This window comes from Charadrius vociferus, unplaced genomic scaffold, assembly GCF_000708025.1.
Source record: "Charadrius vociferus isolate BGI_N301 unplaced genomic scaffold, ASM70802v2 scaffold1401, whole genome shotgun sequence".
Lineage (NCBI taxonomy): Eukaryota > Metazoa > Chordata > Aves > Charadriiformes > Charadriidae > Charadrius > Charadrius vociferus.
The window spans coordinates 194145-206906 of NW_009646898.1; the positions used below are offsets into that span (position 1 = coordinate 194145).

Sequence of the window (12762 nt, forward strand, 5' to 3'; positions counted from 1 at the left end):
GCTGAAGTGAAGTACTAGGTGTTCCGTATTTAAATTAGGCTTTAAAACATTCAGAAATGTAAAGGAAGATTAGTAAATATTTTATTTCGAAGGCTGAACAGCTAGAATCTGAAAATAATTAAACGACATGGTATTGATGAATGTTCTGTGGTTATTTTATATACTCCAGGTTATTGAATCCTCAGTGGTAAACTTATTTGTTAGAGCCATGTGAGCTTAGGCATTGTTTACGATGTACTGTGACTCAAAGAAAAGTCTTTTTCCACTTACTGTGTGATGGCATGTTAAGTATTTGGTTGTGCATGGTGTTCTAATTTTATTTTATTTTTTTTAAATGTACACTTACTTATTTACTTACTTATTTTTACCCTGAGGCAAGACCTGATAAATGGCTGGACACTTCCAGAAGAAACAAGAAATGTTTGAGAAGAAGTTAGATGTTAGGGGAGGGAGTCTCAGAACGCTCAAGTCACTACTTAGATTTTTAATTTAAGACCAGAATTGAAACTAACATCCTGTTCCTTGGTATTAATATACCCATACTTATAGTATATTGTATTTAGGTATAGATTTTCCTATGTTGTTGCAGGCAGATATAGAAACTCGAGAGAAAGAAAAGGAAACCCTAGTCATGTAAGTTTTCTTGAGCTCATCTGGAACAGTTTTGATACTTACCTACACTTCAGTTACCCAAAACCTTTTCTACACGTGATATAACTTAACCATTGAAAAAGTAAGGAAAAGAACTGTACAAGAAAAGACTTTCTGCAGTAATGACCAGGAGATTTTTGCTAAATTTGGTATTCTTCCCACTCAGAAAGTAGACAAACAAACAGGTATAATGAGTTAATGCCCTAGCCTTTATTTCTAGAGGCCGAAGTCTTATGTTACCAACAAAAGCAAGTTGGGCCTCTAGGGAGGAAGTGAGAGAGTCTGGTTTGTTAGTTCAGAGCTTTCTTGGTATGTACCAGGTTAGATAGAGCAAGACCCTGTGCTGAATCAGTTTTGTTTTTAACCTGATTTTCCATCATATCAGAGTGCCACACTTTCAAGTCTTGTTAGAACTTGGTTACATCCCACCATTGTTTAGATTTTGATTGGCTAAATGCAAGCAAAAGTATTTTTGAAAAAATAAAACCCAGAAGTGTAGCTTTCCTTTTATATTACAGCATTGAACCTTATGATGGAACACCTGCATTTTGCTTGGTGTCTCAGAGGCCTGTGGTCAGCTCGGAGCAGGACTCTTGTCCTATACCTAAATTTAAAGTCCTGTTATGATTATTACTGGAGTGTGAAAGAATAAAGGAGAAAATAGCATTGAAGAAGGGGAAAAATCATGAAAGGTGAGCTTTGAGGAATTTGGATTAAAGGGAACTAGTGAGTAGGAGTTCAGGGGGGAAACTTGTAGCCATATTGAAGAAATTGAAAAGATGGCTGTGTTAGCCATCCTGACTTGGATGGAAAGCATCAGGGAGGCTTGGGGAGGAGTAGGGTAGGCCAGTGGGGGCCATGACATGCATGACTTTTATCATGTAGAAACATGCATCAATAACTGACTTAATTTTATGGTTAGCCTAAGAAAGGAAAGAATAGGAGGCTATGCTGGGGCCGTTACTGAAGAGAAGAAGTAAAAGGAAGGGAATTTGGACTCAAGGAGTGGGCTGCCTTTTAGGTCAAAGAAAGGAGCAAGGTCGATAAAGAGAGTAACAGAAGTTCAAACAGAAGTAGCCATCGGGTACAAGGAGCTCAATGTGAATGATCAGCATGGAGCTGCTACGGAGCTGCTTATTCCCTTAACCTGATTTTTATTTGCTCAAATATGCAACTACTGACTTGAGTACTGGCACTAGAGCATGTCCCAGTCTTGCTCGTTCAGCTGCCTGTGTGTTTCCTGCTCTATTTGAAATAACACTCAAGAGCGCTCAGTTGTACTAATATAAATCTCTCTCTCGAAGGTTTCACTTCCATAAATGATGGCTAAGATGTGATAAAGCCGAGTACTGTTTTTTTTTTCTTTCTAGGAGTAAATCTTTGAATGATGTCAGCGCAGAGGACCTGCAGTCATTGCGCAAAATCCGTTATGAAGAGCTACAAAAGATAAAAGAACAGTTACAAGAACAAGATCTGAAGTGGCAAGAAGTAAGTACTCCTTTTGTGCTGAAGGGCTGGGCGTCCCTATCTTCATTGTCCCTAGAAAAGAGGATTTGGCACGTGTGCAGCAATTTATGGGGCTGACTTCTAAAACAATCTATCTCATGCAGTCAGTAGTGGTTTTGGGGATGTCTGTTTAATGCAGCACTGAAATTATTTTAAGTATCATCATAAGTATCTGATTAATGCTTTAGGATAAGGCTTGTATATGTTGTAATAAAGCCTTCAGGCTTGATTTCTGTGGGCATAAAGAAAAGTTAGGGCATAGTTGCGTGTGTTATATGAAATTTGTGAATACTTTTTTTTGTGAAATGATTGGAACGTCAGAGTATTTGATCCTTTGGGAGAAGGGAGGGAAATGATATTTTCTTGTGCAAATTCTTGAGGCTTCTCTCCCCTAATAATTCTGTCTTAAATCCAGCTTGTAAATTGATGTTGTAGCTTTGCATGGCATCATAAGGATATCTGAAGACCTTTTCTTTTTTATTAAAACCCCTGCTTGACAATAATTACAAACAGGAAGCTGAAATTAAGAACAGAGCTCCAAGCAAGAAGTTCATAGTGGTTTGTTTAATGCATCTCAGCCATCTCAGTTCTAATATTCAGTACTTATCTTAAATCAGCTCTGGTATTTCATGGAGAATATTGCTGGTTCACATTGTGGTTTTAAAGAACTGAAGAAAATATAGAAGTATATGTTTTCAATTTAGAATTTAAGGCATGTTTATGCTCAAGCTAATGTATTATTCTAACATAGTAGTGATTTGGAAAAAAAACATAAAAATCCCAAACTCCAAAGCCTACAGCATAGAAATACAAATGGAGTTTGCATTAGTTTTCAACTATGTGTCTTTGGGTGAAGTATTCTAGAATAAAATTGAAAATATTAAGGGGGGAAAAAAGGGCAAAACATGTACTTTTCCACTTGTAGTCCGGTAATTACAATTGTTAACTTTAACAGGCATTAAGCCTGTAACCCTAACTGACATATGAGAACCTGTTTATTATTTAGGGAGAAGGTGCATGAAAATGTGGCCACAATGCAGACATGCCAATAAAATCAAGGCAGTAGATAGCATGTGATGGGATGCCTCTGTAGATTTACGAGGTCTTGTGAAAATCTGATTGTGTACATTCATGTTATTCTTATAGGATCTAGCAAAATGGAAGAATCGTAGAAAGAGCTTCACTTCTGAATTGCAAAAGAAAAAGGAAGAGAGAGAAGAAATAGAAAGGAGAGCCTCTGAGGTGTCTGAAAGGACTACGAAGACACTGAAAGAAATGCAGCAGGAGAGGTAACGACCCTAATGGGAGTATTATGTTGAAGAACTTAAATCTCAGCATTTTTATTCCCTTGAATTCTTGAGCAGCTTTTACTGGCAAGTTACAATTGATTCTGCAGAGATCTCAACAATTTTAGTTGCAAATTATAGTGTAGAAATCTAGGCAATGAAGGGTGGAATATGGTCCGATAATGCATTGTTTTCACAGAATGATAAACTGTTTTGTTCTATAAGTAATGTTTTACTTTGCTATCCATAATAAATGTATTGAGAAGTCAGTATTTACATCCACTTTAAAGAAGTTAAAACAATAGTGTTGAACTGGATAATTGCCTTTTTTTATTCTTGGATCAACTTAACTATTTCTCTTTCCTCTACCATTGCATTTGCTATTCTTTTAGCCACTGTGGATAAATACAACCAGAATTTTAATGTATATCATAGAGCTGTAAACTTTTACTTGATTTCCCCTCTATCCTCAATTGTTCCTCTGGGTGTTCTGGAGTTTTCTCCAAAGAGTAAAAAGTATAAACTGAGTAGCACAGTACTGTTTCTACTAATGACAGTCTTTGGTTTTTTGATTTTATTTTTATTTTTTTTAAAAAGCATGTGTGGCTGAGATGAAGGGAATAGGCATATGGCATGTATTATGGAATCATAGAATGGTTTAGGTTGGAAGGGACCCTGAAGATCATCTAGTTCCAACCCCCCCGCCATAGTCAGGGACATCTCCCACCAGACCAGGTTGCCCAAGGCCACGTCCAACCTGGCCTTAAAAACCTCCAGGGATGAGGCCTCCACAACTTCTCGGGGCCTTACCACCCTCAAAGTGAAAAATTTCTTCCTAATGTTTAAGCTAAACCTGCCCTCTTCCAGTTTGTAGCCATTCCCCCTCATCCTATCCCTACAAGCCCTTGTAAAAAGTCCCTCCCCAGCTCTCCTGTAGGCCCCCTTTAGGTACTGGAATGCCGCAGTAAGATCTCCCCGGAGCCTTTTCTTCTCTAGGCATTCATAAAAGAAATTTAAATAAGTCTTAAAACAGAATGTTTTGAGTTTCTGTAATTTTTTTTCTTATTTGTGAGGACAAAAAATGGTCTCTTGAATAAAAATGCAAATGCTAATTGTATTGAATGTCCATTATTGGCAGAATCTTAAAAATGATGTGGTAAAGACTATCTCTGTGGTGGTTGTCCTTTATGACAAAGGAAGGAATAGCAGAAAAAAACCCAATCTGAACTTCAGGACACCATCTTATTTTGTTATCTAAAGTTCAGTATAGCATTTTCATAGTGCAGAGGCAGCAGCAGAGCTATACAGTTCAGGCAGTGTTATGGGACTACCTTCTACCCATTCTTTCCTCAATAAAATCTGAATTTCTGAGGATATGTAACTTGAAAAGCTACATCATTTTCTTGGCAAAGATATTTCTGTCATGGTGGCAACCTGATAATGTGAGTGGTATGCCTGAGTGTTATGGGAGAGTTGAAATGGGGAGAAGAGGGAAGAAGGTAGATTTAAAAATACAGTAAAATACTAATACTTTTAAATTATTCCGTTCATTCTCACTTACTGGAGATGTGTTTCTCAGTTTATGCTCTGCCTTGAACATTCAGTAGTTGAAAGACTTAGTGCCTGCCTGTTTGTCAAGTCACTTTGGTATTTTAACGCGCTCTGTCCCCATAGGGAGGACAGAGATCAAGACTCCTATGGGCAGCGAAAACATGAACGCAGATGGATGCATTCACTGAATGATGATGTGTTTAGTGAAGAAAAAGCACCTTCCATGCAGTCAGCAGCAAAAGATTACCTTTTGGAAGAAGATACCTCCTACAGCACTAAGGACAACAAAAGTGCGTATGCCACACAGACGCACAAGGAGAACCTGCCGGAGAGCTTGGCCGCTCGGGAAGCTCCCGCTCTGTCAAAGAGCCTGGCAGAGGAGCAGAGCTCTGCTCTTTTGTCTACCCGCTACTCGGTGAATGCTCAAACTGGGTCAGCTCAGGTTTCAGCTTCTCTCCCGAGAAGTTACCAGAAAACCGATACCTCTAGGTTAACATCTGTGGTTACACCAAGACCTTTTGGTGCCCAGTCAAGAGGAATCTCGTCACTTCCACGGTCGTTCACGGTAAAATTCCGCTTCATTCCAAAAGTTTGTAAATGTTGGGGTCTTGGTTAGCCGGGGAAGCAGCAGAGTTTTAACATTCGTTGTTTTTTTAAAAAAAAATCGTCTACTATTTGATGAAGGCTGTGTTAGTAGAGCAGAGCAGACAATTCTGTTGTGGCTTTAGATGTTTACTTGTGTTTCTATACTTAAAGGCACTCCTAGAAATAAGACTGATAAATATATTTGGTAGAATAATCTTTTTATTACTTGTAGTCTCTGTCCTTAGTGTTCCTTATCAAAAAACCTGCCTTCGTCGGATGTAATTGTCTGAAGCTAAGTCAACATAATTAAGCGTTAAAGAAAAATTTTTCAGGTGATACAAGTTTCCTCTGCTCTGCTGACTTTGTTGAAATTGAAATTTTACGCTAGCCTAATATTTGCCTGCTCAGTAAAGCACTGAAACACAGAAATTGGTCTCCCCTGATTACTATGTTGGTTTTCATAGCTTTCTCCTAAATCCCCATTTGTCTCTTAGTAATGGGTACATAACCAGAATTTGCATGAAAGGGAGAGCTTTTTTCATTAAATATTTAGATTGCTGAAAGGTTGGGGTTTGTTTGGGTTTTTTTAAGCACATATTTACCAAACTGTCATTTTTTATCCCAGATGGATGATACCCAGAAGTACAACGGAGAAGTAGAAAAAGCTAAAAGAACTCAAACTTTGTTCACCAGCAGTTCATTTTCACAACCAGACTCTGCACACCCTCTCTCCGCTAGTGCATTCAGAAGCAGAGGTGAGGAGGAGGAAAAAGAAGGTGTTCGGTCAACACCTCCTCCTAGTTTGGCATTACCTGTAAAATCCCAAGACCAAGATGCTGGAAGCAGTATTCTTAAACCAGAGTATTGCTCTCGTCCTGATTCTCTTTCACTTGCATCTTCTGCAGAAAATGTGAGTCTGCCAGAGCCTGAGGATTCAAAATCCCCGGTAAGTGTGCAAATAATGGGATTACTTAGTGTAACTGAATGCTACAGCAGGGTAAAAGAAAAAATAAATAAAATCACATCTAATGCAAGTATTTTTGGTAGTAAGAAAACAGATTGGAGAACTGCTATTTCCTTTGATTTAATTCAGGGTAAAGAGAATATTTGGAAAGAAAATAATTGGTTCTTTTGCTGCAATTTTTAACCTACCCTTTATATGTCCTGTCCTTAATTTTATTTCTCATTCTAATTCAAAATAGTTATTCTAAATATTGTTTGATGCTAGCAAAGTTTTTGTTACTCTCCAGATTAGCACATTGTGCGCCCAATCAGGTATGACAGATGAATGGTCTGAGCTGCTGTAGCATTCATTTGCACTTTTGAACTGGTGGTGGAAAATAAAGATCAGCTTTTCAAATGCCAGCCTTAAACATTAGTATCATACTATCCTTTTTTCCACCTGTTGTGGCTTGAGCACCCAGCCCCCCTTTTTTTTTTAAATTGTTATTGACTTGAAATTAATCTAATTAATGTTCACATTAATGAAACTTAAAGCAAATCACCATCTCTTTGTGTATGTGCTTACCCAGGAGCTGGGTCTCTCTGTGTTTTTTTTGGAGTATGTATCTTCAAGTGCTGTTTCCTCCAATTGTGCATGTTTCACATGTGAAAAATGACCAGCAATAGCTTTAATTGTCAGTACATTTCTGTAATATCTAATGATGTGGTTCATACCCCTTCACAGATTAGAGATGAACTCTTTGCATTCCTGATGCTGCTGTATAAGTTAATTGTGCCAGTTGCTTGGGTGAGGATAATAAGACTTTGGATGCTGATTCATGAAATCACTTCCCACACCAGCTTTTTATAAATTTGATCACTTTGAAACATTCTTCTTTTGATTAAGATCACTTGTGTAAAAGGAACAGATTTCAGTTTAATACTCCTGCTACTCTTTGGCCATTGCCATGAAATTATCATAATTTTTTGAAACTGTGATTGTTGTATAAGGAAAGAGATCATGACCATTTCTTTTTCCTGTGCTGTAGCGAAACCAGGCAGAGCAATTGCTGTTCTAATCAGTGAAAACATAGGTTAGATACGGTTTCTTTGTATCACTTTAAGCGAGCCAAATGAGAACAAAATGTACTAAGTCCATTTCCCCCCCCCCCTGTTATTAATCACCAGATCGTAAATAGTACTTCCTGCAGATGAATAATGTAGGGTTTTAAAATAAAAATAAATTTTAAAAAAATCAAGAAAAGCTTGTGTTGTGCCTCAAACAAGCTATAGCTTAAGGAATGCAAGTTCCATTTGGTGTGTTTGTAAATCATTGCCAGAGTTGAGAGATTGATATAGTTCAGTAGTCATCAGGGCAGTAACACCAGGTTTGTGGAGTGCTCAGTGTTTTGGAGAAGACCTGTCCAAATGATGAAGTTCAGTGTACAAAGTTGCATTACTCCTCTGACCAGAGGTAGGTTTGAAGAAAAGCTGGGTTAGGATGGTGGAAATAAAAACAGCAATTTCCAGGAACACACTCAAATTCAAAAGCTTTATACGTGCTCCAGCCTGGTGTGCTAACCTGTCTATTAGTAGACTCGCTTTTAATGTGCTGTTACTCACCTAAGGACTTGGGTTCTACAGGAGCATTTAAAGATAGTAGTTGTATTCTGCAGTAAGGACTTCATTTCTACCCTGGGCTGTAATGGGGACTGTTTTGCCAGGAACTTTCTGGTAACACAAGGTGAAAACTCAGGATGTTGCCTTGCAATGTTCTTGTCTTCTGCACCCAACGCTCGGGTACTGCTGAAGCCTCCTGTGGCTGTGTCCTGCCCAGAGATTCTGGCTAACTCCGTCTGCTTGTGCGGTGCTCCCTGCGGCTGCCTGGTGCATCCTACCAACATAGGAGCTTTGGGGAATTGGCTTAGATACCTAGACTTCTAAGTATTTTAAGTTAGGGAAAATGAATCCCACCCTTCAGGAAAGCTGGTTCGCTAGGCAACTTAAAATGTAGGTGCACATTTAGTACACCAAATTTAGTAACCAGGCAGGGGTATCCTCCGTGCACGTGTTGCTGAAATATATGTATTTTAACTGTGTTTGACAGAAAAAGTCTATATTTTTTTTTCCTTTTCTAACAATGTCAGTTCCATGATAATGAAGTGAATAGCATGCATTTGGGTATTTCAATTGTTTTTTAATGAGTTCACATTAAAATGTTAATGTAGTCAACACATGTTCATAATATACTGTGGGATTGAAACCGAGTGTTACAAAATGTTTTCCCAATCAAATATTTCTATAGTTTAAAATGGTAATGTTAGGTGTTGATTCTGATTTTGAAAGCATCTTGCAAGTCCACTAGAATGGAGGATCTGGATTGTAGCTAATTCTGGGATTAGTTGTATTATCTAAGGTTTCCATTACAAAATTCATAGCTAGTAGTATTTCACATTAAATTAAAAAGGTGATTCTTCACCCAAGTAAACCTAGTTGCAACACTGAGCCTAAAGGAAACTGATGATGCCCATTGTAGGATGTGCAAAAAAAAATAAGATTGAATTACTGTTATCTAGCTTTCTCACATCTCTGATGCTTTCTCAGGAGGCAGTGTGTTCCAAAAATTCACAAGACTATCCGTGAAGACCCATTTAGGGGTTTAGTTTCCTCAAATTTCTTACATTTTGTAGGATTCTGTTACAAAACATTTAAAATAAGAGAAATGCACAGCTAAATATGTGTGGAGAGAAAATATAAATGTAAACTGAAAACATACCTGTTTGAATAAAAACAAATTACTTAGTTAACTGACTTCAATACTGTTTCCTTTGTCTATGGTGCTAATAATAGATGATTAAAGTGGACATTGTGAGCAGCCTCACTTATTTAGAGGATAAACTTTCCCTCATTTAGATTCCTGTGATACCAGATACTGTAGTGTCATGTTTTATTTTTCAGGAGCAGTACAGTGAATTGAGAATCAGTATAAACCAGAGACCTGGCCACAGTCGCAGCTTTGGGTTTACAACAAATTGGAGTTCTTCAGGGGCCTTTGTACAGACAGTTGAAGAAGGTAAATGTGTGTTAACTGCACAAATTTTTGTTCTTATGTTTAATTTGCAGAGGCTTTAAATTAAAGCATTTTCTGTTAAGAATGCTGCAAATATTAAAAAAAAAAACAGGTGAAGAATCAAGAAATCGGTATTTAGTTTGCTAATGTATTTCTGTGAATCCTCATCTCTTGAAACAGGTTGAATTCAGAAATGCGGAAAATGCATTTTCCTAATCAAGGACATTTCTATAACCACTGAAAAGGGGTAAACGTGATTGCTCAAAGATTCACCGAGCCCTTTACAGAACAACAGTAGGGGGTACATGCAGACTTCTGATATCCAAATTGTTCATTTCAGCTAAGTGTAAAAGATTTCACTTCATATGGTTTGTAACGCATGCAGAGGAAACTTATTTAGAAGTTAGTATTTTTATTTCAATTTTCCCTTTCTTAGTCATGTTGAATTTTGGAGGCAGTTAATATTTTTAAGCAGTTGCAACTTCTGAATTGATTTTCAGTGCAGTTTTTCAGATGTGTTAATACTGAGGAAAAATAAACATTTTTGTCTTGAAATGAAACATACATGAAGTTTATTTCGAAGCTTTAGTAGTCTTCTGCAGAGAACAAGCTCAGTTTTCTTAATTTAAAAGATCACAACAAAACGCAACAGAAAACCGAGCAAATCACATGTAATGCTTGTTTTCTGAACTGTGATATTTCCCATTGCCAGTAATATTTGAGAAATATTGAATTTTGCCCTTTCTTCAAGCTAACACAAGATCATCCTGAGAAAGGAGAAATAACTGGAAACTTCGCATTTAGTTAGCCCTTCATTATGCTTTCCAGAGAGGGAAAAAAAAACCCCACTTAACAGTACTGACTGAGAAGCCTTGATTTTACTTTTTTTTTTTCATTTAAAATTAAATTTTTAGCCCTCTCTTCACTATAGCTGGGTACTTCTCATAATTAGACTGTAACCATTAATATTCGCTTTGCATGAAGAATAACATTCCATTTACTTTCCCTGCTGTTAGGCTTCTGGTTTAATTTTGTTACTTGGAGGCACAGGACTTTGCGTTGCCAGCTGTAGAGAAACCTGAGGGTAGTGAATGTTCCTGCTGGTCATTCACAAAGGTCCACGTGGGCTCTGTCCCCAACTCTATAAGCAAGGAGAAGATGAAGGCCTTGTGGCTGTTATTTTGGTTGTGCTTTATTACTGTTCTCACAAGGAAGGGCGCAAAGTACAAAGATTGAATGTGGAATGGACTATATCTTGATATTTTTGTTTATAGCATATGCTTAACCTATTTTTTTTGAACAACTGACTCATGTTGTATCCTTATTCAAAAGCTGTAGCTTCCTTTAAAATAAAGAAGGGTGAGTTGAAGGAGGATGGAGCCAGACTCTTTTCAGTGGTTCCCAGTGACAGGACCAGGGTCAATGGTCACAAGTTGGAACATAGGAAGTTCCGTTCCAATACATGGAAAACCTTCTTTACGGTTCGGGGGACAGAGCACTGGAACAGGCTGCCCAGGGAAGTTGTGGAGTCCCCTTCTCTGGAGATTTTCAAAACCCGCCTGGATGCAGTCCTGAGTAATGTGCTCTAGGCAATCCTGCTTTGGCAGGGGAGTTGGACTAGATGATCTCTAGAGGTCCCTCCCAACTCTGAAAATTCTGTGATTCTATGAAAGAAGGATGAAAGAGGTGGACAGCCCATTGAAAGAGTAAGGTGTGCTTTCAGCTGGGCACTTCTGAATGCTGCATTTCCTATTTTTAAGGTTAAGTCATAGAATAATTCAAGTTGGAAGGGACCTTGAAAGATCACCTGGAGCAAACCCCTGCTCAAAAAAGTGTCAAGACTGAATTCAGACTAAGTTCCGTAGGGCTTTACCCAGCAGGGTGTGAGACCCTCCATGGACGGAAACTGCACAGCCTCTCTGGGCATTGCATAATTATCCTCTCAGAAAATTTCCCCTGCATGTCCAGTCAGACTGACCTTTGTCTCAGTTTATAACCACTGTGCTTGTTCTCCTACCATGAATTTCAATAAAGTTCTCAGTGACCTCCCAGTAGGTATTGGAAGGAATGCTGTTAGGTCCTTCTCTCTTCTACAGGCTGAAAAAGCTCATGCCCATCAGCCTCTCCTCACAGGGCAAGTGCTCCAGCCCTGACCATCCCAGTGGCCTCCCATGAAACTTGCCCCTGTTTATTGAAGTCTCTCTTACAGTGGGACACCAAAACTAGACACGATATTGTTGACGTGACATAACAAGCGCTGAGTGAAAGGGATGATAGCCACTTCCCTTGATCTGCTGGTCATACTAGTATTCATATAGCCCCACCACTGCCAGGGTCCACCCAGCCTTGCTGTCCAGCCCATCAGCCCCCAGCCTGTGCCATCACTGGGGTTATTCCATCCCAGGAGCAGGACTTGGCATTTGCCCTCATTGAATGTCAGGTTCCTGCTCTGAACAGCAGCTCTGCCCTCCAGCGTGCCAGACACCCTCTCTGTTTTGGCGTGGTTTGCAAACTTGATTAGGGTGTGTTTCACCTCCTCCACCTCCTGGTTATTGGTGAACATGTTAGAGAGGACAGGTCCCAGGATACAACCCTGAGGAGCTCTATTTGTAACCAGCCTCCAGGCTGAGTATGAACCATTAACCACTACCGATAGAGCCTGACAGCCCAGCCAGTTTTTCACCCATCTGGTGCTTCTGCTCTGTAGAGAATACCATCCCCACTTTGATACCGGGATACTGTAGAATATCATGTCAAAAGCCTTATTGAAGACAAGCTGGGTGGTATCCACCAATCTCCCTTCATCCACAGAGCGAGTAATTTCATCATTGAAGACAACCAGGTTGATCAAATATGATTTAGGCTTGCAAATCCATACCAACTGTTCCCAGTAATCTTTTTCTCTTTCATGAGCCCAGAAGTGACTTCCAGGAAGACTTTCTCTGGTTGTCTTGACATACTTGTAATCCTAACTAGCTATATGGTTTTCTTCAGGTGATAACCTGCATTCAACTTTTTACTAGTTACAAATGACTCTGTATTGTATGTATGCTTTTCCTTCAAAAAAATCTTAAGGAAACTCCTTGGCAAGCAAAATTAACTTCTTATAAGTGTTCTCAAAAAGCTTAATAAGAGTTAAGCTTGTAACACGTGTTTCAGTGAGACCCATTT

At 38.8% G+C, this 12762-nt stretch overlaps 1 protein-coding gene across 1 annotated transcript in view; it reads left to right on the top strand.

Annotated features, from left to right (window-relative positions):
• The window catches only part of LMO7 (LIM domain 7), a 97046-nt gene that overhangs the window by 60520 nt on the left and 23764 nt on the right, over window positions 1-12762 (top strand). Inside the window, exons 14-18 of the mRNA XM_009894448.1 lie at window positions 2022-2139; window positions 3304-3446; window positions 5118-5559; window positions 6205-6525; window positions 9480-9594. Coding sequence (XP_009892750.1) covers window positions 2022-2139; window positions 3304-3446; window positions 5118-5559; window positions 6205-6525; window positions 9480-9594 — 1139 coding nt within the window. The remainder of the gene's footprint in view (window positions 1-2021; window positions 2140-3303; window positions 3447-5117; window positions 5560-6204; window positions 6526-9479; window positions 9595-12762) is intronic.